The sequence below is a fragment of the Xyrauchen texanus genome, chromosome 4, assembly GCF_025860055.1.
Source record: "Xyrauchen texanus isolate HMW12.3.18 chromosome 4, RBS_HiC_50CHRs, whole genome shotgun sequence".
Classification (NCBI taxonomy): Eukaryota; Metazoa; Chordata; class Actinopteri; order Cypriniformes; family Catostomidae; genus Xyrauchen; species Xyrauchen texanus.
In genome coordinates this window covers 6,593,293-6,620,617 of record NC_068279.1, presented here as the reverse complement: position 1 = coordinate 6,620,617, position 27,325 = coordinate 6,593,293, and the positions used below count along the sequence as shown (strand labels likewise).

At 37.7% G+C, this 27,325-nt stretch overlaps 1 protein-coding gene and 1 pseudogene across 1 annotated transcript; one reads left to right on the top strand and one right to left on the bottom strand.

Moving 5' to 3' along the window:
• Positions 1-1,176: 1,176 nt before the first annotated feature.
• LOC127640869 (SREBP regulating gene protein) lies at positions 1,177-12,442 on the bottom strand. Its single transcript, XM_052123563.1, has 5 exons — positions 11,905-12,442; positions 7,978-8,134; positions 7,279-7,430; positions 5,409-5,522; positions 1,177-2,407 (listed from the first exon to the last, which is right to left on the bottom strand). The coding sequence occupies exons 1-5, from the start codon at positions 11,995-11,997 to the stop codon at positions 2,324-2,326; spliced, it is 600 nt and encodes a 199-aa protein (XP_051979523.1). The 5' UTR covers positions 11,998-12,442; the 3' UTR covers positions 1,177-2,323.
• Positions 12,443-13,500: 1,058 nt separating this feature from the next.
• LOC127637110 (RING finger and transmembrane domain-containing protein 2-like) lies at positions 13,501-14,572 on the top strand (annotated as a pseudogene).
• The last annotated feature ends 12,753 nt before the right edge of the window (positions 14,573-27,325 follow it).

Genomic DNA, 27,325 nt, shown 5'->3' with positions numbered 1-27,325 from the left:
AATTACCTTGATTTGTGTGTGTTACAATGTAGAACTTTTTAAATGAACTACAAAAAAAGCAAAAAATTGTTTTAATGTGATATTGAAGCACCTAAAATATACTGTACATGTTCATTTAAAATCTTGATGATGAATTAAAAAACTATGTTTATGTCCATATTATTTCTCAACTACCCTGATAGTCATTAATGAAAACTAATAAGGTCCTGTTATTAACAGAATTTGCTATATGTTCTCATGTTCTTACAATGTTTATAATATTTATTGTACTATTTCACTTTTGTACTTCTCAATATTTTGTATTTTGATATTTGGAGTAAACATATACTACTCTATTTAACATGAAAATAAAAACTTTATCCATCTTGTATTCTGAGAATGTTAATTGTGTAAATGGGGAAGCAGGTGGCCGGCTCATTCTGATTGCTAAGTCTGCAATGTAATACTGTAGTCTCAAGTGACTGTAATTAATCAAACTGTCATATATGGCCATGAAAACTTGAGCATGTTAATTTTCTAATTTCTTTGCAGATGTCTTTTTTTTCTTTTGGAATAATCAGGATGATAAATTGATTAATAGTAGTCATGTATCCCCAAGTGACTGTTTTACAAATTTGCACATTCAATAGAAAAGTTAACACTTTTACACTAAACAGTACACTGGCCATTGGAGGTATATACATATATATATATATATATATATATATATATATATATATATATATATATATATATATATATATATATATATATATATATATATATTAACTGGTTTTATTCTAGTAAATAAATATGATCTTTGACAATATTTGCTTATTCTATTCCACAAGTTGTTTTATATAAATGCGAAATGACAAAATGTAAATATTATTCAATAAGGCCAAATCAACCTGACCTCACTAGGTTACACCAATATAATCATTTTTAAGGAGTCAGATTGAGTAGAAGTAAATCTTATAGAAACAAAAGTTGGTAGCGTTCGAATATTTTTCTTCTTCACATGAAATATGTTTTATATGACTGGAGGGTAACCCTGAGACCCATTCTGATGTAATCCAAGCTAAAGCATGATGCATTTATTGCTCATATTTTAAGATGTCCCAAACAAAGAAACTCCCCGTTGTTTAGTTATTGGTCATTTATTTATTAGAACCACAACTTGATAAGTGACCATTTTTAACCATTCAAATGTTACTCTTTGTACATGTACTTCCACTTTCTTTGTAATTTCTTTCACAATTCCTGTAACTCAGTTTTTACAGTGAAAAATTTCAACTGCATTCAAAACCTTATTTCATCATCAAATGAAAAGGAAGTGTAAAATATTTTAAGCCATTTGAGGAAGAAAACAACAAACTAAAAATAATTTTCAGATGGGCTTATAATTACTTGTCCTCTGTATTTCTTGCCAAAAAATACCTAAAACAGATGAGTGCATTTTTATTTTATTTTTTTAATACTTTTTTCTAGTTTAATGTGCAGAGCAACTATAAGCCATTCTTGGGAATGGTTGGGAAACCTATTTAATTTTTGCAATTCCATTGGATGCAGCTAATGGCACAAAAATTACCCACACTTTAAAAGGGATACTTGCCCCAAAACTTAAAATTGGGTCATCATTTACAGTACTCACCCTTCATGTTGTTCCAACCCCATATGATTTAAAGACTATGTTAAGAATGTTAACCTCAGACACCATTTACTTTCATTGCAGTCACAAAATGTCTACATAAACAACATGAGGGCAAATCATTGTAGACAGAATTTGTAGTTTTGGGGGAGCTATACCTTTAAGTTATATAAGTCTATAAAAGTTTAAAAACACTCAATTGTAAAGCCACTGAAAATCACATTTACTTTATTGAATTTACATATAGCAGTTCACATGCCAGTTGTTCACATAGATCTGAGCTCACATTGAATGTTCCAAGATCCCTGGGGGCGGAGGGCACTGTCAAATATTCTGAGGTGATGTCCATGAGTGCTTTCAATCATTTGGAACATGAATCAACACAAAGACTCTGGAATACCACCCACAAAATTCCTCCCACAATAAAACAGTCACAATAAACCTGGTGGGCTGCATGTCCATATTTCAACAGGACAAGCATAAAAATAAAAGGGCGGAATCTTCAACAAGATATTTGTCATTGATGAGGTAAAGACTGGTATTATGTACTTATGCAGTGTAAATTATACTGTATCTTTCAAGTCTTCATGATTGTGCGGCCTGATTTATGTTCATTTCGGTCCACTTGGATCGCAAAAAAAATCTCCCTTATTTTCTTGATCCCATTCTCGGGTAAACGAGTCGACGGCACGATCACATAGGCAGCAGTTCTGGTGGACTCTCGCCGTAGCAAAACTTTGCCTGCGGGTTCCTGTATGTGTTTTCATGTTGAACACTCTGAAAAAAGACAAGAGCAGTTAAAATCGCTGTGATTGACATGAATATCCGACAAGGAATAGTTTGCCACTAAAATAAAAATTCTGTCATCGTTTTACTCTTTCTCTTGTTGTTCCAAACCTGTAAAACTTTCTTTCTTATGTGTAGAAATTTTGAAGTATGTACTGGTCCATGAAATTACAAAGAATCGAGTCAGAAGTTTATATACACCTTAGCCAAATACATTTAAACTCAGTTTTTCACAATTCCTGACATTTAATCGTAGAAAACATTCCCTGTCTTAGGTCAGTTAGGATCACTACTTTATTTTAAGAATGTGAAATGTACATACACTTTGTTAGTATTTTATAGAATTGCCTTTAAATTGTTTAACTGGGGTAAAACATTTTGGGTAGCCTTCCACAAGCTTCTCACAATAATTATGGCCCATTCCTCCAGACAGAACTGGTGTAACGGAGTCAGGTTTGTAGGCCTCCTTGCTCGCACAAGCTTTTTCAGTTCTGCCCACAAATTTTCTATTGTATTGTGGTCATGGCTTTGTGATGGCCATTCCAATACCTTGACTTTGTTGTCCTTAAGCCATTTTGCTGCAACTTTGGAGGTATGCTTGGGGTCATACCTCCAAACCTTACGATGAGCTTTAACTTCCTGGCTGATGTCTTGAGATGTTGCTTCAATATATCCACATAATTTTCCTTCCTCATTATGCCATCTATTTTGTGAAGGCCACCAGTCCCTCCTGCAGCAAACCACCCCCGCAACATGATGCTGCCACCCCCATGCTTCATGGTTGGGTTGGTGATCTTCGGCTTGCAAGCCTCACCCTTTTTCCTTCAAACATAACAACTGTCATTATGGCCAAACAGTTACATTTTTGTTTCATCAGACCAGAGGATATTTCACCATGTGCACTTGCAAACTGTAGTCTGGCTCTTTTATGGCAGTTTTGGAGCAGTGGCTTCTTCCTTTCTGAGCAGCCTTTCAGGTTATGTTGATAGCAATCTAGTTTTACTGTGGATATAGATACATGTCTACCTGTTTCCTCCAGCATCTTCACAAGGTCCTTTGCTGTTCTGGGATTGATTTGCACTTTTCGCACTAAACTATGTAATCTCCAGGAGACTCCTTCCTAAGCGGTATGATGGATGCATGGTCTTATGGTGTTCATACTTACAAATTATTGTTTGTACAGATGAATATGGTGCCTTCAGGCATTTGGAAATTGCTTCCAAGGATGAACCAGACTTGTGGAGGTCCACAATAAAAAAAAATTTCGGAGGTCTTGGCTGATTTCTTTTGATTTTCCCATGTCAAGCAAAGAGGCACCGAGTTTGAAGGTTGGACTTAAAATACATCCACAGGTACACCTCCAACTGACTCCAATTAGCCTATCAGAAGCTAAAATAGGCTTGACATACTTTTCTGGAATTTTTCAAGCTGCTTAAAGGCACAGTTAACTTAGTGTATGTAAATTTCTGACCCACTGGAATTATGATCTAGTCAATTAAAAATGAAACTATCGGTCAGTAAACAATTGTTTGAAAAATAGCTTAAAGTGTAACTTAGTGTGTGTAAACTTCTGACTTCAAATGTGTATATATACATATACACACACACATATATATAAATTGGAACAATGTACAGATTTTACTGTTTCAAAAGGAAATTTCATTGAAAGCATATCATTGGAAAAGAGTGCAATGGATTGTAACAAAGTTAAGATGGTCAAGGAGGAGGCGGAAATCAGACGAAGCATCAAAATAATATTTTAATGAAAACTTAAACAAAAAGACACAAATACAACATGTAACTGCTCGCTCTCTCTCGCTCTCGCTCTCCCAAAGTGCCCCATCCAGCTCGGCCTTATCCCTCTCCTCGGCTGATTAGCAAGATTATCCCTGCTCCTCGTCACAATCCTCTGCTCTTTGGATGGACGACAGTGGCGAGGACTCCACGACAGTGCATCCCACCTCCTTTCTGGGCTTCGGCAACAATGTAACAGCATAAAGGACGGGCAAGGAGGAGGCGGGGTAATATCTTAATGAAAACGTAAACAGAAAGACACAAATGCACAAGCTGCGTGTGGCTCTCTCTCTGCCGAACTGCCACATCAGACTCAGCCTTATCCCTCTCCTCGGCTGATTAGCCCGATTGGGGCCGGCCCTGTGAGGACTCACGGCCCGGCCCTGCCCTCCTCCTCGTCACATGGATCTTAACCCCATTGAGCTTTTGTGGGATCAGTCAGACTGTAAGGTTTGTTAGAAGCACCCAAGACAGCCACAGCTATGGCAAATGCTACAGGAAGTGTGGGGTGAAATGTCACCTGAGACAAACTGACAGCTAGAATGCCAAGGATCTGCAAAGCTGTCATTTGCTGCACTTGGAGGATTTTTTGATGAGAACTCTTTGAAATGTTTAAGAAGTTCTGAATTTTTTTTCCAAATTGTACTAATAATCTTTCACGTTATTAATGTCCTGAATATACATTGTGATCAGTTGAATGCCACTGTGGTGAATAAATCTACCAATTTCTTTCCATAGGAGCAAAATCTCTACATTATTCCAAACATTTGACCACCAGTGTGCGTGAGTGTGTATATATATATAAGTATATAGACAATACATTCACTAAGTAGCCATGTCTGTGTTTGTGAATAGTACTTTCTTTGACTTACTCACCGAACCACAAGTCATTACTTTCATTATTCATAACTTTCATCAACCAATTACTAACTGGATGCTCAAATGACAATATGTATTTAAATATACACATTCATTTGTAATAAACAACACTTAAATGAAAAGAAATACATTAAAATTTAATTTTTTATTAAATATATATGTAGGACCAAATAAAATGCCGGGAGGGGCTTTTTTAAAAATATTCAACTAATCGTTAACGGAATCGTTAATGAACCGCAAATGGAACTAGATATATTTGAATTGATATATTCAGAGGTACACCAGCAGTAAAAATAATAAATTAAAAAATGACTCTCACCTGTGAAGAAGTGCGACATTTAGCCAGACACAACTCAAAATGATCTTCCACTGCAGTGAAGAGATTCTGGAACCCTTCTGCGGCTCGATTTAAAAATCGCTCCAGAAGAGGTTGCTGTTGGGAACAAAGCAGGAGAGAGTTTATTTTGAGTCTGAGGGGAGTTTCCAATGGGGATGTTTTTTCTTTTCTGATCCGATTCCAATAACTGAAATCTAAGCATCAGCCGAAACCAATCCTGATCTGATACCGGTGTTGTTTGTTTTTCATAATCAGTTTAAAATATCTATATCACGCTGTGTGATACTAATTGGGGGTAATATGTAATATGTATATGTAGCCTATTAAGAAAAACTGTATTGTTAACCAGTCTGCTGGATAATGTAGCAGTACATTTAACAGCAATTCTAGTGAAAGTCTTCAGTAGAAAATAAGCTCGCTTTCTTCGCACCATTTTTTCAAAATGTATCTAAACTTTAAAGGATTCAGATCGGTTTCTTTTTTTGCTCACTTTAGTTATCAATCCATTTTTCCTTCACACAGTTATTTTTTCAGAATTGTTGTAATTTGTAAATGAATAATAATGATAATATTAACAAATGTTCATTATTATTATTACTGACTTTTACCATTTTATAATACAAGAGTAATATATGTTTTAGTCTAAATTTCTTACATCTAAAACCCTCTGGCTTTTATTTTGACAGTCGGAACATTCCAGCAACTCCTGTCAGTGTCAGTATGAGGGCTAGTCACAGCAGTTTAATTTGCTTCTTATTCAAAAGCTGGTAAATTGCTTGTCAGTAGCTATCGCATATCTTCAAGTGGCTTTGAATAAAATGCACAAGTAGTATAGACTACTTTAATGGTCATTTTATGGCTCTTTTATGTTCATTTTTGGAGCTTGACAGCAACGAACATGACTAACAAACAGTATAGGAATGATACAGAATGTGAGCATCCAGTTAGTCTAAAAACGTCAGTATCAGAGCCGATACCGATCCAGGTATTGGATTGGTGCATCCCTAGTTTCCAATGTTGATGGCCTAATTTGTTTTCCACAAACTGTGTGATCATGAAATCTGAATATTTCAAAATAAAATACAGCTTTCATTTATAGCACTATTAATAACAGATATTTAAACAATACAATTGTCGCATATTATCAACAACAACCAGGGTCCAAAATTAACACTCAACAAGCACCAAATGCAGTGAGTAATGAGTAAAAACTGGCCAGTTTTTTTAATTATTATTATTGTTATTCTCTGCAAATTAATGGATGGTTTAAAGGAATTGTTCACCCAGAAATGAAAATTCTGTCATTGTTAACTCGCTTGCAAGCCGTGAGTGAATGAAAGTGACTGTCAAAATTAATTCTAAGAATTTTAAGCTGTGACATACTTGACACTGAGCTTACTTAACGGAAAAGAAAAACCACAATGAGTGTTTATGTTCTTGAAAGCAGTGGCATTTCACAGAGGGACTGGACAGTGTATGATACTTTATAAGTTACTCAATGACCCAGGGGCAGACTGGCCATTGGGAGAACTTTTCCCGGTGGGCCGGCAGCGAAACGGGGCCACAATAAGCTGAAATGGGCTGCCGCATTATGCAGAACAGGCCACAAAATGACGAAAGTGGCAGTGAAATGCAGAACGTTAGGCAAGATCCCCCCCAACTTCCAAACTATGCAATGGAAAAACAGCTAAATATTTCCATTGACATAAGGGCAAAAAAAGAAATATGGATTTTATTCTTAAATAATGCAAGTTCATTTATGACCCAGTTTACATCTTCATTATCATTTGCTGGATTTTCAAATGTATTTAAAGTACTTGTAATTCAATGTAAAACATATTGTCTGAAGTACCTTATCAGGCTGAAGGCAGCAGGAGACGCAGTACTCGTAGGCACTACAGCAGCCATTGGCCAGACAGCTTTTACAGATATACTGACTTGAGCTGGGAGCATTGACATTACAACATCCATTCACCAACAAATCCTTCCTCTCACACACATAACCTGAGGATAAAGAAACACATGTCAGTATACCGTAATGTGAACATATTATATAAGCATAAGCAGTGGTGAGGAAGCATATTGAAAACTGGGGTGGAGGGACACATTAAAACATGGATTTTGGAAATGAATGATGGTGCAGTGGCCAGGGCATGTTAAGCCATGGTGCTTTCATGGTGATACAGGTTTGAATTCAACCAGCGTCATTTCCCGACCCCGTCTGTCTCTTTTTATCCCAATCATTTCGTTTTATTCTCCACTGTGCTGTTGTATAAAAAGGCAAAATGTCCCAAAAAATTAAAGAAAAAGTTAATTATTTAATAAATTATATTATTAATTATTTTTGTCATGAAGAAAATAAATCCTATTTTTGTACTGTTAATTCTTTCCTCTTTTTTGCATTGTGACATTATTTTCATAACAATTAAGCACCCCCCCACAGCACATAATTTAAAGATGGCAATGATAGTCTCAACAACGAAAAAAGCAGCGCACTCTCTTTAAAGCACGGCAGCTTTATTTCGGAATATTTGGCATAGACATCATTTACCCAGTTCATCAGCGAGAAGGCTCTTTCCCTGAATTGAGTTTCTGCACAGTGAGATCTGCCTGCTGCTGTTGCCCAAGTTGAACTTCACCTTCCACTGGATGTGATGATCCAAGTCCCTCACCTCCAGGAGGGTCCGATCATGGATGGTTCGCTCCTCCTGTGCACATCATGTCACATGCAAAACATTGTGTCTTAGCAACTGCACATTTCACCACATTAAACCTGTTAAAATAATAGTCCAGCCAAAAATGTAAATTCTGTCATAATTTACTAACTCTAATGTTGTTTCAAACCCTTATGAATTTCCTTATTCCGTGCACATTTTCTGTTTTCAAATTGTGTTATTTTTTGGTGAATTTCTGAGTAAATATTGTATAAAGTGAGGGTTCATTTAAATATTGTGTACATCTAATTAGGGCTGGGCGATAAAACAATATCGATATATATCACGATAAAGAAAATCCACGATAAGCTTTTGAGGAATTTTTGATATTTACTGAGTGTCGTTAAAACACAAGCAGTTCGGCTTTCTCAGGCTGCGTTTCCACTGGGGCGGACGAAATCTGCTCAAAGGCGCTCACAGCTCTAGGAGAGTACAGTTTTGTAAAGACTATTTTGACTGTTTAGAATTTATTATTTCTTCTTTTCTTCCATCAACTTTGAAATAAAAAAAGAAAGTGCAATGTGTAAATGTATATTGAGATAAATATCGATATCGAACAATATGAAAAAGATTATCGTGATAATAATTTTTGGCCATATCACCCAGCCCTACATCTAATTTTCTATCATTAAATTGAATAGTATTTTACCAATCTCAGCCAACGTCCATCCTGCTCTTTAGATATCGGTATCTTGGCCAATAAATGAAAAACCATATTTTAATGTTTAATGCTTTATTGACTGATTTCACAGTATATATACAGTAACTCTTACAGTATGCCTTAAAGTCTAATATTCAGTACATATATATATATATATATATATATATATATATATAGTATATATATATATATATATATATATATATATAGATTTATATATATACACACACACACACACATTTAAATTTTAATTGATTTATTGGCATGACTGTATGTTACAATGTTGCCAAAGCACAAGTTATACAAACAGAGTAGAAACGTGTATAACATGCGTGAGTTGGGGTTAGATAATAAGGGATATTTGTCCCTTGCTCTAGAATTCAGGAAAGTGGCCAGTTTGTAAAAATAAGGTTGAATAACTTAAGTAAAGCAATTGGTAAGTCAGGTGAGCTGTTTTTGAGCATTTCTGTTCTAATTAAGTCAGGGCCACATGCTTAGCTACTTTTGTATTTTTTTAGTGTACGTGTCAGTTATTTTAGTGTGAGGATGTAATCTAGAGGGTTCTGGCTGTCTTTGATGGCTGATTCTAGTGTTTCAAGCTTGCTCATGTTCAGCAATTGTTGGGGTGATAGACTAGTTGATGGGAGTTCTGATGATCTTTCCAGATATTTCCGTTTCCGTTCCTAAGTTTTGGTTGTACTTAAATTACTAAATATCTTCCAGAAGACATTTGTATTAATAGACTCTTCAATGCTACTTAAAGTTTGATTGTAATATAGGTCTTGTCCACACATATTTTTCTCTCCGTTTTGGCCTTCCGTACACACTGAGACTGCGTTTTTCTCAGCGAAAACTGAGCTTTTTGAAAACGCACTACAAAGTGAATAAATCTGAGAACGCAGTTTTCGCATTGTAGTGTGGACTGTGAAAACAGATATTGTTGTCATGTGACGCAGTCATGTGATCTATCCAACCAAAACAATCAAGATGGTGGACCGTGTTATAGCGGCGCTGTTGTACATGATTCTCACTTCGATAGCGTTGTTAAAAAATAAATGTTACTTTGTACAACCATCTCATGCGTTCCTTCAAAAGCGAAGGGAAGTTTACACAGAATTGGTGTCCGGCAACGGAACACAAGGACAATTGTGTTTCAGACCATACATGCAACGAGGATTTTCCGCATGCGCAGTAACATGATTTAATCGTTTTCATACGTTTCAGTGTGGAAGAGCAACTTTTGGAAAATGCTAGTGTGGACGGAGAGCGTTTTGAAAGGAAAATGCCGTTTTCAAATGTATCCGGATTAATGTAGATGTAGCCATAGTAGCTTTTTGTTGTTGATCGTTCTTTTATTTTAAGTGTTTCACTGTATTTCTCTCTTAATTCAAAGTTGTGAGGTTGATTGTGTTTTCTAATAGAATTACATTCATCATCAAACCAGTTTTGTTTATTTGTTTATTTATTTTGTTTATTATAAATATAAAGCCTGGCAGCCAAAAGTTCAGAAGGAAATTAGTACTTTAAGTGACATTCAACTGATCACAGAGTATAGTCAGGACATTACTGATGTAATAAACAGCACCATCACTATTTGAAAAAGTAATTTTTGATCAAATCTAGACAGGCCCCATTTCCAGCAGCCATCACTCCAACACCTTATCCTTGAGTAATCATGCTAAATTGCTAATTTTGAACTAGAAAATCACTTGCCATTATGGCAGAAACAGCTTTATTGCTAAGTATGCTTACACATACAAGGAATTTGTCTCAGTGACAGGAGCTGCCAGTGCACAACAATACAAAAACAGCAAGACATAAATAATAATAATAATACAAAAATAATTATACACCTATGTATACACACACACACTGACACACACATACATAGATACACACATACATAGTGCAATTCTAATACAAATCTGCTATCTGTTATGTACAGTGCAAAAACAGTTGAAGGCAATTTGGTTCATTAAATGAAGCTTGACATTGTCTTTGTGTTTGTTTTTGAGTTGCCACATATGCAATAGACTGGCACGTTTTAAGGACAATATTAGGTCAAAAAAGAAACAACTTTCTCTAGAAACTTGTCAGTCAATCATTGTTTTGAAGAATGAAGGCTATACAATGCTTGAAATTGCCTAAAAAATGAACATTTCATACAAAGGTGTACACCACAGTAGTCTTCAAAGACAAAGGACAACAAGGACAGAAAGAGATGTGGAAGGCCCAGATGTACAACTAAACAAGAGGATAAATACATCAGAGTCTCTAGTTTGAGAAATAGACACCTCACATGTTCTCAACTGACAGCTTCATTGAATTCTAGCTGCTCAACACCAGTTTCATGTACAACAGTAAAGAGAAGACTCAGGAGTGCAGGCCTTATGGGAAGAATTGCAAATAAAAAGCAACTTTTGAAACAGAAAAAAAGGAGAAAATGTTAGATTGGAAAAGAGTGTTATGGATCTTAACAGCATTGAGATTTTGTGGGATCAGCTGCTAGACTGTAAGGTGTGTAAGAAGTACCCGACAAGATGGCCACATCTATGGCAAGTGCTACAGGAAGTGTGGGGTGAAATGTCACCTGAGTATCTGGACAAACTGACAGCTAGAATGCCAAGGATCTGCAAAGCTGTCATTGCTGCATGACACATGGAGGATTTTTTTGATGAGAAATCTTTGAATTAGTTTAAGTTCTGAATATTTTTCCAAATTGTAATAGTAATTTTTCACGATATTAATGTCCTGACTATACATTGTGATCAGTTGAATGCCACTTTGGTGAATAAAAGTACCACTTTCTTTTCATAAGAGCAAAATTCCAAACTATTGGCTGCCAGTGTACCTATATAGAGAGTAATATCACACACACACACACACACACACACACACACACACACACACACACACACACACACACACACACACGTAAGCTCTATATAACATATCAAATGTATATATACATACAGTATACATACTGTACATACATGCATTTATATATATATACACACGATTTCTATATCGGTTCATTACTAGTTGCTAGGCAACACTATGCCTGCATCCCAGGTTGGCTACCAGCATCCAAAACCCAACATACCTGTTTGAGAGTGCTGGTGAGAAAGTAGATGAGGGACAATCCGAACACGACTCCCAGGACCCAACGCTTGCGTAAGAGCCGCCGCAGCACCATGAAGGCGTTCTTCTACTAGATGTGTAGCAGATCCAGATAGATGCGATCGAGCTATATCAACACCACTATTGATCTCAGATAGAGAGGTCTACTTAACACAACATTCCTTACATTTCTAACACCCACTGCACGGCAATAACAGTGAAGTACAGATATTGCGGGCTACCTAAAAATAGGTCGACAATAGATTAGATGGAAAACAGAGATTTTTTAGCATAATTTAACCCATTTTATGGGTAAAATGTCACGATATCTGGTTATGCATACATATAACGTCTCATACCGACAGATGCTGTGTAAACCAAAGCAGACTAATGGAGTGATTAACCCTACCAGAATGTGCGCGGTCACGGGGAATTTTTATTTTATATCTTTATAACGTATTAATGAAATTAAAACAGTTGCAGAAAGCAGGCAACACAACAACATATCTCTCCATGCGGAAATGCGAAGCAGCGGCGCGTCGTGATTGGCTGTCTGGCGTGTGTACTTCCGGAAACAAACCAGGTCGCTTCCGCTCTGCGCCAACATAATCCGTTTATTATGGTGGTCTTTTAGTTGAATAAGCACCGATAAAAGCGCCAATTAAATATTGAGTTTTGACTGTGTATTGTATGCCATGATAAAGTTAACACGATCTTGTCAATGTATTTTTTTTTTGCACAATATTTTTGCACAATATTTGTCACTGAATGGCTTATTTATTTTACAAGGGGTTGTTTATGTGTCTCATTTGTTTGTGTTCTTTTGCACAATTTGTAAATTAATTGGTTATAATCTGCACGACTGTCAAACGTTTTCATATTTTATTATGACTGTTGACCACAGAACAATATTAGAGTCATCAACATTTTTAATTAACACAAATGCTAGAGAGGGAATTCTGTAGTGACCAAAAATGTTGAATGAAACTCTTACATTTTAGCCTCTTCAAAGTAGCTTTTGTCTAGATTATAGCTTTGCATTTAAAACATTATCAACCCTTTAATACATTTATCAGGTCTTTGGTGACCCGAGACCTCATTCCACCCCCTGGACCTTGATCCATTTTTTGGAGTTGCCCAGACCTCTTTTATATATATATATATATATATATATATATATATATATATATATATATATATATATATATATATTTATACAGCTTAGTTACCAAAAGTCTATTAGGTCATGAAAGACCTGATATATGTAACTTCTTTGCAGCTCTTCCTTTACTATTCATTCATCAATTTGTAAATTAAATAAATATATAATATTATTTTTGTCAAGAATTTGTAAATTTCACATTGAACATGTTTATATTAGTTTATAAGTAAAATATATTAAAAAAATTAAGATCATGAGAAACATTAATTTAGTTGTTTTCCAAATAATTTAACTGGTAATGTTGCAGTATGCTGTGAGCAATTTCACAAAGGGGATTTCAGGAAGCATGCATTGAACAAGGGCAGGGATACAAGTGTTTCTTATTTGCATCTGACATCCTGCTTTCTACAGTTTTGGAGCTCCTGGGAAAAATGCAGAGACGCCATTGCAACACAGAGGGCATGCCACCTGAAAGGTTTGACTTAACACTTATTGTCATAGGCATATATGATTAAATTCACAGTCCTGTTTTCTTCTAACCTGACTGAAAGCTGGTCGCCAGTGTATGTTGTGTTTTGGATGCTGGTGTGCTGTTGTCCCCTGCTGGCTTTATAAACATCACCACTCATGCTGTGCTGGTCCTCCAGCTAGACCAGCGCCAAACCAGTGTAAACTAGCCAAGACCATGCATGTCTTTTCAGCTGGGCAGGAGTTATTAAAGTGAATCTTGATTTGAGTTTGGGCCTGGAGTTTGGGAATTGCTCAACACTAACAAACACTTTGTTTATGCAGGAATAGAAGTCCGACTCTCAGATCAGAGAGCAGTCTTGATGAAGGAGTGCTGTTCGACTGTCTGAAGCCAGACTCCCCTACATCCCTGCAGCAGATCTTTTCTGGTCTGGTGGGGGTCTCTGCTGGGAATGTATCCTCAGATCCCTTTCAGGCTGCAGGACTTGTTCTGGGTTCTCCCCCTGACATCTTCATCCAGATTTGTGTCCTCGTCGAGGGATGAAAGCTCTCACTTAATGGAGAGCCAGCCTTACCTTCCTCGCCCTCCTCAGCCCCATTATCATCATCATTTTCACCATCATCATCACTCGGGCCAGCATCGCATGTGGTCACCTGCACATGGTCACTTCAGCTGAGAGACACAGGAGAAGAGATGATGAAGGTTAGAATTTCTGTGTGCAAAATGCATGACAACTTGACTAATTATAATCATTTGTCTGAGGGATTGTCCCTGAAAGGTTCATAATATACTAATTTTCTCTGCTTTTTAGTAGTGTAACCACAGAATTTCTCAGACAGTAATGGATATTGCACAAAAAAATGGCAAGAAGTTAAAATTGCAAACTTTTGCAATATTTGGTAATGTTGTCCTTTGGCCTTTGGTAATGTTGTCTCTTCACCAGCTCCTGCTCTTTCTGAGCTCAAAGCTGTGGTCACATGGCTGCAGAGAGGATTCCTTATTATATGCCACTTTTATTGATTGAGACAGTAGAGAGAGGACAGGAGATTACAGGGAGAGCATGTGGTATGGGATTGGGACTAGACTCAGGCCCTGTTCAAACTCCCAAATGAGTACCAATGTGCACTAACTGCTACCCCGTAGCTCTGAATCATTGTTTGGTATTATACATTGCACTAATATGGTTTTAGAAAGCTATCTTTGCAACAACTGTGTTTGTCTCATTGTGCATGGGTGTATTTTATCAGGAGGAGAGGACTGTGTTTACTACCCTCTGGATTATGATCTTTCTAGCAGGCAACATTTTGTATCTGTACTATAATTTCAGTGCTGAAGAACTACACAACAGGAACATTGACATTCAATAGTAACTATGATTACACACATCAAACATTCATTATTTTTATGCTATCTTGTTTGTTCCTCTTAGGGTCATTCATTTGGGGCTGGTCTCGTTCGACGGGGCTCGTCCGGACCTTTCCAACGACACATCCCCCGCCTCTCTAGCCCACTGGGATCCGGAGTTACGGCACAGAAACCACCCAGCCGCAGCACGGGCCCAGCACCTCTTCGCACCCTGGCCTGACCGGCTCAGCCCTTAGAGCCAATTCTTATCCCGAAGTTACAGATCTGACTTGCCGACTGCCCTTACCTCCCTTGTTCCAACACGCCAGAGACTGTTCAAAAAAATAAATTTTCAGGGTTATTCATTTGAACATTTTTCTGATTTCAGTATTTCAGAATTTATGCCATTTTGTAGAGTGATCACCATTTTTCGTTTGCATATATCAGCATTTGAAAAAGATATTGCTTAAAGGAATATTCTGGGTTAAATACAAGTTACGCTGAATCGAGTGCATTTGTGGCATAATATTGATTGCCACAAAAATTTATTTTGACCTACCCCTCCTTTTCTTTAATAAAAGCAAAAATCTGGGTTACAGTGAGGCACTTACAATGGAAGTGAATGGGGCCAATTTATTAATGGTAAAATATTCACTTTTTGCAAAAGTATAGCCACAAGATATAAACAATATAAAATCACTTACTAACTTTTTCTGTGTAACATTATGGCCAATTTTACAACTTCTTTGCCATGACAACGTCATGCCATGTCAACAAACCCTAAAATTACAAAGGGTAAAAATGCTTATTTAAACAACTTTACAGCTCAAATAATACATTAGTTTTAACAGAAGAATTAATTTAAGTGCATTTATAAAATCATAAGCTTCACATTCCTGCCTTTGAACCCTAAAAAAATTGGCCCCATTCACTTCCATTGTAAGTGCCTCACTTTAACCATGATTTTTAATTGTTTTAAAGAAAAGGAGGGATGAGTCGAAATCAACATTATGCCACAAATGCTGTTGATTGATCTTAATTTGTATCGATCCCGGAACTTTCCTTTAATTGCAGATAATGTTACAATTCTTAAAAAGGATTCGTATTCATCATGCAAAATATATCACATTTTATCCTTTTCGATTTTGAGGTGAAATGTGACCTAGACATGTTCTAGACAGGCTTTGTGAAATTCAACCAACCAAAAAGCAGCTGTTTATGCCCACTATCTAATTAAAAAGTCCATAGAGTGTCATTAGATTGCCCTTCCTTCAAAAACATCTAGTCAAACAAACCAAAAGACATTGTATGCAAAACGTTATTCATATTTATATTATGCTGATGTGTTTCATGGTTGTGATAAATAGTGGTTTGGTGAATGTAAAAAAGCAGAATAGGTGCAAAAAAGCAAGCATTTATGTGAAACATAGTCTTGTTGTCTTGGTAAATGTCCAAAGGGAAAGTTTGATTCTTCTATGTTTTTGATCTGTCTGTATTGACTCATATGCGGTCTTCACATTTTAGAGTTCTAATGTAATGAGATAATGTGAGCTTGGAGGAAATCCCTGGTAACTCCAATCAATTCTAAGGCACCAGTTCAAACCGGGTTTAACTGGCAATTAAAACCAAATAAGGAGGAAAAACAAAATATTGTGCCGGGTCACCCTTCCTGCGTGGTTGGCTGCTTGGAAGGCAGTGTGTGAGCTCACTGGCCCACTGGGGCTAGGATGAGGTCACCTCTCAGTGGAACACATGCACACACACTTACACAATCACACATTCACTGGAGTCACAGTGTTGCTTCACCTCAGTCTATTAGAACAGAAGCCACTTTGTAAACACAACACTCTGTCCAGTATTGGGCTGAATCAAATACAGGAGCCCAGGCACCATAAGCATTTATTTGAATCAAATATATACACTTTGCCTTTAAACCTACAAGGCTTACACACTGTTTATCTTCCTCAGAAGTTCTCTTCCAGGAACCTACTGTTGTTCCTCTTCACATACACTTCCAGCTATTAGCTTCAACCTCTAATTATTTCCATACCCAACCCCTTAAACCAAACACACACACAAACACACACTTTCCACCTCTTGCCCATAACTCACTCTTACAGGCAATGATGTCATGGTCAATGTGTCAGGCTTTCCGCTGACTCTCCATGCCCAGCATCTCCACATCTACAAAGACACAACATATACACGTGCATACATACATGTCAGTATAACAGCACACCCATACTGTATAAAGACTGCAAATTCAAGGAGCCATAGATTCAATACTGTAACTCTGTTCCAAAGTGAACAGCTACCTTGCTGTCTAATTCAGTTTTTTTGCAGGCCACTATATGCAGTCCTAGTGTGTATGCGTTTAATATGTCCATGTCTGCTTGCAATCATATAGCATAAATACAAATACTATACTTAAGTAATAAGTAGATAGATAAACAGACAGACAGACAGACAGACAGACAGACAGATAGATAGATAGATAGATAGATAGATAGATAGATAGATAGATAGATAGATAGATAGATAGATAGATAGATAGATAGATGTAGGCAGACAGACAGATAGATAGATAGATAGATAGATGTAGGCAGGCAGACAGACAGACAGATAGATAGATGCAGGCAGACAGATAGATGTAGGCAGGCAGATAGACAGGCAGGCAGGCAGGCAGGCAGGCAGGCAGGCAGGCAGATAGATAGATAGATAGATAGATAGATAGATAGATAGATAGATAGATAGATAGATAGATAGATAGATAGATAGATGGATAGATAGATGGATGGATGGATGGATGGATGGATGGATGGATGGATGGATGGATGGATGGATGGATGGATGGATGGATGTAGGCAGGCAGACAGACAGACAGGCAGGTAGACAGACAGACATGCAGAAAAGAGAAGTATGCCCTAGCCTTGAGAGTCAGAATAAGAGACATAAGGTATAGAAGCCCTCGTGGGAAATTCTTTCAAGCTCGGAGTCGCAATTATGATCTGATGTGGGTTAAAAAATGGTGCAATGGACACGTTGGACAATTTATTTTCTCTTTTTTCACATAGGAACAAAGACCAGAAGCTTTTATAGTGCGGAGGGATGGGATCATTACATAAAAAGGGCCGGAAACGGACCTACATTTTCCATATGAACGCCATATCTCAATAAATGTGACGCATACGCGGTAACTGCTAAGCCACAATTCCAACAAAAAACTGTTTTGATCAGATATTGCCTTTAAATAAATTAAATACCATCTCCCACCTCATAGACCTCACGTGTTTTTTTTAAATTGTTATTTTGAAGTTGGGGACATGGCTGTTAAGACCAAAAGGAAATATACCCTCTCCCATTACGCAGCTGGCCTAACTTTTCAGTAGTTGGATGAATTCCAGCTCCAGTTTGTCTAATCACTAAGTGTGAGCGAGTACAGGGCTGCAGGGACTCTGGCTAAGATGAATTGCTTGCATACAGAGGTTACAGATCTCTGTCAGTTAGCTTGCAAGCTTACCAACAGGGTGATTAATCACTGTCAGGTGGAGTCCAACAAGTCATTATGCATCCTGCTCCGTGACTCGAGTCAGGCAGTCAACACTTGATGTGGGTGATTACAACTTCATTTGGAGTTTCACAACATCATTGTGGACCTAGGATGAGATATGAGCGATAACTGACTCAGATAAAGGCAGTCCTTTGTAAACAGTAATAATAACAATAACAATAGTAATACACTTTATTTATTGAGCATGCATCATGCCAATGTAGGTCCAAGTAGGTCCAAGTGCTTTGCAAATGAAACTATGCAACTTTTGGCCCCCTAGCGGTTAAAAACAAAACTGTTTTTTTTGTTGCGGAAGAACATTGTTTTGGTAATGACATAAGTCATGCTTCGGCTCTGCTCCAGAGCGAATGGACAAATAAATAATGAAAGAAAGGAAAATATACCCAAAAACGTCATCTGAGCAGGTAAGTGCCACATCTTATGCTGTTGTTTTGACATATTGGAAAAATTTATGTTTTGAAATAAATGACGTTACAAAAGTTTGGCAACGTTTGTTAACATTAGACACAATTATTGCTAGTCTGATAAGGTCAAACGTTGTAAAGTTTTTATAACTGCAAGATATTCTGGCCAAATAGACCATTAGAGTAACTAATTTATAGATTGTCATTGTTACCAACCAGTGGTCAACATCATTTCAAGACTCACATGTCCTTGGCAAGCCTAGGACTAAAGGATTTATTTATAGAAATTATTGCCGTTTTAAAGAAAAATACACACGTGTGCTAGCAAGTGAACAGTTCTGCACCGATTACAGTATAAATATTGTATTTCACTTCACACACACACACACACATATTGGTCTACCTATCATTATGAGGACTTTCCATAGACATAATGACTTTTATTCTGTACAAACTATAGATTCTATCCTCTAAACCTAACACAACCCCTAAACCTAATCATCACAGAAAACTTTCTGCATTTTTACATTTTCAATAAAACATTGTTTAGTATGATTTTTAAGCGATTTGAATTATGGGGACACTAGAAATGTCCTCATAAATCACATTTATAGCATAATACCCTTGTAATTACTAATTTGTAACTTACAAAATTGTCCTCGTAAATCACAAAAACACGCGCATACACACACACACACACACACACACACACACAGAGATATGTGTGTGTGTGTGTGTGTGTTGTGTGTGTGTGTGTGTGTGTGTGTGTGTGATTACACAGCTATACATAAACCATATCAATAAAATATCCTACCTGTTGAGTAAGAAGAAAGCTATCTCTGGGTCGCTTTTAAATCCTTTCAGAGCTTGAGTTGTCACCTCCTCTGAAAAGCTAAGACGATGTTGATTATCGGTTTTATTACGGACTCTGTCACTTTCCCTTTTTGCTTGTAGACTCTGCTCTGTTTGGGGTTTGTTTGTTTTTACAAACAGCGATTCCCAGAGATTTTCCGTTTAGAATGTTCCATTGTCAATTTTTCTCATTCGTTGAGACAACAAACTTTTTCTTTGATAAAACCTGCACAATACATAGGGGATCACGTGGGATTGCCTTACACTCAGAAAAATAAAAACCATTAATGAACAAAATGGCATCGAGGAAACCTTTGGTGAAATGGATTTTATGTAGTCTTGTTGTACGAACTTAAACGCGTATTATCATATCTACTAAATAAAAATGTCAAAGTCATAATTTCAATAATGTTGAGAATATTTGACATACTCAAAACCTAGTGTGACCGCGGCTTAAGTTAACTTCCATTTTACCAATGTAAATTTGAATAAGTAAATAAGTTGGGACAGAAAAGTTCAAGAATTGTCTTATATTAGCTCATTTTAATTAACTAAATTCAACAAGGACCAAAATATTTTTTTTTTATTTTTTTTTGGGGCGTACTTGACTTACATGCACATACAAGTATCAATATACCATAAATGTAATACATTTACATTTATGCATTTGGCAGACGCTTTTATCCAAAGCGACTTACAGTGCACTTATTACAGGGACAATCCCCCAGGAGCAACCTGGAGTTAAGTGCCTTGCTCAAGGACACAATGGTGGTGGCCGTGGGGATCGAACTGGCGACCTTCTGATTAACAGTTATGTGTTGTAGCCCACTACTCCACCACTCCATATTATACATCATAGTAATTTATATTTTACAAGATTTAATTTATGCTGATTTTGATTATAAAGCCATTGTGTCTGGATAGAATGATTTTAAGTACTGTAATACATTTGTGAATGAGATTTCTTTTTTCGCATTACAGCAATGAGAATTTGGGGGTAATTTCACAATGGCAAAAAATGTTTTATGGTCCAGTAGGTTTTAATTTCTCTATGCAAATCTATATATATATTTTTTCTTTCTTTTTTGGAGTGATCTGGGCATGTCTTCTCCTTCAGAACTTTGTTGATTATAATAGAAACTTTCTAGTTTTGTTACATGATGTATCTAAGTATGAAATCTGCAAGTGTTGTCCTTTGACACCGAAATCAGAGATTTGCAGCCACCTGCTACTTTTGTAATGTTATGATTAGGTTTTGGGTAGGATGATCTTGTTACGTTTCATGTGGGTAGCAGATGTACTGTGTTTCTGCCAGTTTTGTCTACTGTGCAGTAAAATTGCTATGAATGTGCTGAGCGTTGGACTGAAGCCGTATTTTAGCAGAAGAACCCCCTTTCCCCTTCCCATGTCACAGTCTCTTTAAAGCTTAAGGCTAAGATGTTCACAGTTAATGAATGAACAGATGAGATGCGACTGGGATCTTGTTCAAATTCGGGGACAGATATGTAGTTTGTTTCAGTGTTGTCGTCTCATCTGTGCCTGAGTGTATGTCTTTTCATAAAGATATTATTAAATGGTTGGCATCACTGTTGAAGAACATACACACATAGTGATATGAATGCACATGTGGACTCATTTCATAGTAGAAATAATAATAAAAAACAAAAAACAAGCAGGGAAACAATTTTTTTTTAATTGTAATCATTTAATACTTTTGTCCATCAAATCTAAGGGTTATGTAACCTATATGCAACAAGCCAAGACAAGCAGCAAGACTCTTTTAAACCATCATGATTGTGTGTAAAAAATAACTAAAAATAATTTGGTTCAGGTCAAAGGAATGAACATGATATATATGGTTTACACTGGATTTGTTACAGATTTCTCTCTTTTTTCATCTTATACCAAAAACCTTATGAACATGATGGGTGTTTCATATTAAGGAAATATGTAGTATCAAATTATACATTTTTACTATTACAACTTTCGTTTTTAAAATTTTGGTTTGTAAACAAAAATGCATTTTTTTTTTAAACTCTGTTTTAACAAACATTATACAATGTTTAAAAGTTTTAGGTGCATAATTTTACCCTGAGGACTTATTGTGTACCTTTAAATGTACATTTATATGTTTTGTTCGTCTGGGAAAAAAATGATAAAATACTTTTTTGACTCCTTAAAGGGATAGTTCACCCAAAAATGTACTCAACCTCCTGGCATCCCAGATGTGTGTGACTGTTTCTGTGTAGGTCCATACAAGGAGTGGTGGTGGCTAAGTAGTGGGCTAAAGCACTAAAGTGGTAATCAGAAGGTTGCTGGTTCGATTCCCACAGCCACCACCATTTTGTCCTTGAGCAAGGCACTTAACTCCAGGTTGCTCCGGGGGGATTGTCCCTGTAATAAGTGCACTGTAAGTCGCTTTGGATAAAAGCATCTGCCGAATGCATAAATGTAATGCACGTGAATGGGTGCCAACATTTTGAAGCTCAAAAATTCACATAAAGGGAGCATAAGTGCAATCCATGTGACTCCAGTGATTAAATCCATAACTTCCAAAGCAATATGACAGGTGTGGGTGAGAAACAGATCACTATTTATGTCATTTTTTATCCTAAATTGTCCTCCCTGCCCAGTAGGGGGCGATATAGGTGAAGTATGTGAATCACCAAAATCAGAGGAATGAGAAAGAGAAGGTGAATGGACTTAAATGTTTCTTACCCACACATATCATATCGCATTGCTGAATATATGGATTTAACCACTAGAGTTGCCTGAAGTACTTTTATGTGGCCCTGTTGTGTATATTGAAGCTTCAAATTTTTGGCACCCATTCACTTGCATTATTTGGAACTACAGAGCTGAGATAGTCTTCTACTATATATCGTCATTCTTTAATGATGAGACAATTTTCATTTAATCCCTTTAAGAGTGCAAATATGTAACCAAAACAAGGGTACAACCCCAGTGATGGCTTTGTACCTTTAATGGGTGCCTTTTGTTTCTAAAAGTGTAGGAGCAGAAAATGGCCAGTTGTCAGACTGCAAAGTTGTCACAAAGGCTTTGTCTCATTGAGAGTTGAATCATGGAACATTGGGACACTGACGATTTGGTTACCTATGACATTACATGGTTGGGGAATAAAACAGCTAGTATTTATCAAGAGCATTAATATGTAACATGCCATTGTGCATCTTCGTTGTCGATATTGAACAGTACATTGTTATTAAGAAAGAGAACATGCAAAAATGAACAACAACAACAAAAAAAAAGTAAAACAAAGTGTTTTTTTTTGTTGTTTTTTTTCTTCATCTTCTAACAACTTTTTTTTTTTTTTTTATCAGTGATGAAAAGTAATTGCAAAGAGAATATTTTTAAGGATAGAAAATAAGGCTTTGACTTTTGAAATTCATACATCCGGTGGACTTGAGAGACTATAGAAGACATGACGACATTTCTGGCCATTTCTGCCATTGCTCACAAATTTTTACTGTGCATTCTGGGAATTTTTAGGGAGCAAAAGTTTCAGTGCACTGGAATAGTTTTGAGAATGGGACTGCTTAGGAATGTATGACTATCTGGCTAGTGCACTGACTACTGAACAAGGCAGTTGGATGAAACTCATCCTCATTAAATGGTTAATGTCCTCATTAAAAGTCCAAATGTAATTTTCTAATTTTCCCTAGCTTTGCTTTTGTATGTTGGTTTCAGACTAGTTCAAAACTGTCTTAACTTAGAATATTTATTTTTGTGAATTCTATTGTCCAAATTATACTATAATTTATACCAAATTATGTAAAACCACCCTTGGATACGACGTCTAGAATCATTTGTTTGCAGATGCTGCATGATTTGATATTTTCTTGTCTAATGCAATGACATTCTCACATTTTGTGAGTGGCTTAAGTGTCCAGATACTTTTTGAGGTGACTGTATAATTATAAATTCATATTTTATTATATACTTTTTCCATGCTTTTTTATTGTTTCGTCTTGTTTTCGAAAAAAATAAATCTAAACTTGTGTGCTTATCAAGCCTATACTTATCACAGTTTTGAATCAAGTTAATAAAAAGTGAATAAAAACCATACTGTGTCTTACACCACTGTGACCAAAGTCAACAGTTTGAGAAAAGCCATAAAGAAACGCTCTCATGATTTTTTTGATTGATGTAATCTCTTTCAATATTTTGATTGAAAAGAATAGATTTAACTGGTTGGGCCAGAGACCCTGAGTCAGTCTGAGAGGTTTAGGCTCAGATCTATATATGTGTGAGACTTTAAAGGGGAAGTTTTATCTGCTGATAGAAGAGCTGAGTCAACTCTTTAGAGCTTTGGTTCCCATCCAGCTGTGGTACAAGTATATCATGGTTAAAGATCCATCCAGCAACTACTTCCTGGGGAAACACTGATTATCATCTACAGTCTGTAGACTTAGAAGGTAGTTTATCTGATTTCTGTCTTATTTGAAACGGATGCTGAGGTTATTGCCTGCCATGTCTTTATAATTTATTTCATGGTTTGGAATGTTTTATCCATTTCATTTAGAGCATTAAATACATAATGTAATCTAGGGAGTCGCGTGGCGCCATGCGAGGTTTGAACATATGAACGGCGAGCTCTGTGCACTTTGCTAGTTTTAATACTTTTTGTGTCATAAACCGGTGAGATTCGATACACCCTGTTCCATAACTGTTCTATGAAGACAATATGCCAAGGAATTCAAAATCCTTGGGCTCTGGAGACATTAAAAGACACATACGTGTTCAAGCTGAAGCCCTTGAGCAGCTGGCCGCAAGCCCGGGACTCAATTTGTGAAGTGAGGTGAAAGAGATTCAGCGTGAACATGATGGCAATATGCTGACTTGGAGGATCTTGCTGTAATAGGTTGATCGATCACTGCCATGGAGACGAAATTCACTGAGATGGTTCCAAGAATGGCAAATGTTTAGAAAAGGATAAATTATCTGGAGTCATCAGAGGGGGCGTTAAAATATTGTAAGAAATTTTGGTTAAGCGATTAAGTAAAGTTATCTTACACATATAGATCAGGTGGGGTTTATTCGGAACCGTAGCTCTTCTGATAACATTAGGAGTTTCATCAATATCATGTGGTCAGTGGCGAATTATCAGATTTCGGTCACTGCCATCTTGATTATTTCAGATTATTTTACTCTGGATAGGGGCACCCAGCAGGGTTGCCCTCTTTTACCATTATTATTCTGTCTTGCCCTGGAATGATTAGCAGCCGCGATAAGAAAGGAGGATGATTTTACAGGGGTGGTGATGGGAGGTATGGCGCATAATCTTTTGCTTTATGCAGATGTTATATTATTATTTGTCTCCGACTCGATTAGATCTATGCCTTGCCTCTACAGAATTATTAATTCCTTTTCTAAGTTCTCAGGATACAGTTTATTGGCCAAATCTGAAACTTTGGCCTCCCTCGTTCTCTCAGGCAGGGGAGCCCCTGGCATGACGTACACCCCCCCCCCCCCTTTCCCTGGGAGAGGGTGTGCCCTAAGCCCCGTCTGCCAGCAGGTCATCCCCGTTTACCTGGATGAGGGAGGGGACAAGGGGAGGGAAGCAGAAATATAAAAAATGGGGGGGTACTTCTTGTAACAGTGTAGTACCCCCCGAAAAAACACTGTAAAATTTAAACGAGGCCAACGTGGATCGGCAGTGAGAGAGAGAGGAGAGAGATGTGAAAAAACACTTACTAGCCAGTTCTCTGATACGCCGTAGCTTGTTTCTCGGCCACTCCTCCACCCTCTAACGGACGACAGCCATGCCTCTCCGGGCAGTCGGTTAGGAGCCCCATCTCCCCTCGCGGTCGGCGGCCGTTCCTCCGCTTCCAGCGGCTGCTCCATTGGGGTGGATGGTAGTGGCGAGAACTCTACTACGGCATATCATTCCTCCTTCCCGTGTTTCGGCACCAGTGTAACGCAGTTCAATGGAAAGGAGGAGGCGTGAACCAGCCTGCCAATATAAACAATATTTTACTGATTAACTTAAACAAAAGACAAACACACACACACGACGGACATGTCCGTAAATGATCTCTCTCTCGTCACACCACCGTCCGCAATCGGCCTTTATCCCTCTCGGAGGTGTATAATCACGAAAAGGCCCCGCCCTCCGCCCTGTCACAGAGACCTTTCTACTGACTCTGAAAAACACCAAAAGAAAGATTCCCAGGGTCCCTGCTCATCTGCATGAACATGCCTTTGGCATGCTGCATGGAGGCATGAGGACTGCAGATGTGTCCAGGGCAATAAATTGTCAGTACTGTGAGAGGCCTCAGACAGCGCTACAGTGAGACATGAAGGACAGCTGATCGTCCTCACAGTGGCAGACCAAGTGTAACAACACCTGCACAGGATAAATATATCCAAATATCACACATCTGGGACAGGTACATGATGGCAACAACAATTGGACAAGTTACACCAGGAATGCACAATTCCTTAATCAGTGCTCAGACTGTCCGCAATAGGCTGAGAGAGCCTGGACTGAGGGTATGCAGGCCTGTTGTAATGCAGGTCATTACCAGACATCACCAGCAACTACGTCGCCTATGGGCACTAACCCACCTTCGCTGGACCAGACAGGACAGGCAAAAAGTGCTCTTCACTGACGAGTTGTGGTTTTGTCTCACCAGGGTTGATGGTCGGACTCGCGTTTATTGTCGAAGGAATGAGTGTTACTCTGAAGCCTGTACTCTGGAGCGGGATCGATTTGGAGGTGGAGGGTCCGTCATGGTCTGGGGCGGTGTGTCACAGCATCATAGGACTGAGCTTGTTTTTATTACAGGCAATCTCAATGCTGTGCATTACAGGGAAGACATCCTCCTCCCTCATGTGGTACCCTTCCTGCAGGCTCATCCTGACATGACCCTCCAGCATGACAACGCCACCAGCCATACTGCTCGTTCTGTGTGTGATTTCCTGCATGACAGAAATGTCAATGTTCTGCCATGGCCAGAGAAGAGCCCTGATCTCAATCCCATTGAGCACATCTGGGACCTGTTGGATCGGAGGGTGAGAGCTAGGGCCATTCCCCCCAGAAATGTCCTGGAACTTGCAAGTCCCTTGGTGGAAGAGTGGGGTAACATCTCATAGCAGGAACTGGCAAATCAGGTGCAGTCCATGAGGAGGAGATGCACTGCAGTTCTTAATGCAGCTGGTGTCCACAACCGATACTGACTGTTACTTTTGATTTGGACCCCTCCTTTGTTCAGAGACACATTATTCAATTTCTGTTTGTCACATGTCTGTGAAACTTGTTCACTTTGTCTTAGTTGTTGAATCTTTTTATGTTCATACAAATATTTCACATGTTAAGCTTGCTGAAAATAAAACCAGTTGAAAGTGAGAGGACATTTCTTTTTTGCTGAGTTATTAGCAAATCACTGTTCTTGCGTCAAAACACACTGGCAAAAGTGACACAGAAATTCAAAAGGGATGGACTTGTGGCAAGATTCCTGAAATGTTCAGACTATTGCTGTAGGCTTTCACCTCATGATGAGCCAAACTTGAGTGACTGTTTCATCTCACACAGTAAGACACATTCTGTAAAGATGTGGAAAACATAGTGTCATCCATGCA

Bases quoted from the DNA above. Each gene is read 5' to 3' on its own strand.
- LOC127640869 (XM_052123563.1), bottom strand. From the start codon at position 11,997: ATGGTGCTGCGGCGGCTCTTACGCAAGCGTTGGGTCCTGGGAGTCGTG. The intron at 7,431-7,977 runs GTAAATGATGTC...CTTTATCCTCAG, and splicing joins CCTTCTCGCTGATGAACTGG to GTTATGTGTGTGAGAGGAAG. The intron at 5,523-7,278 runs GTACTTCAGACA...TGTTCCCAACAG, and splicing joins GCTGCCTTCAGCCTGATAAG to CAACCTCTTCTGGAGCGATT.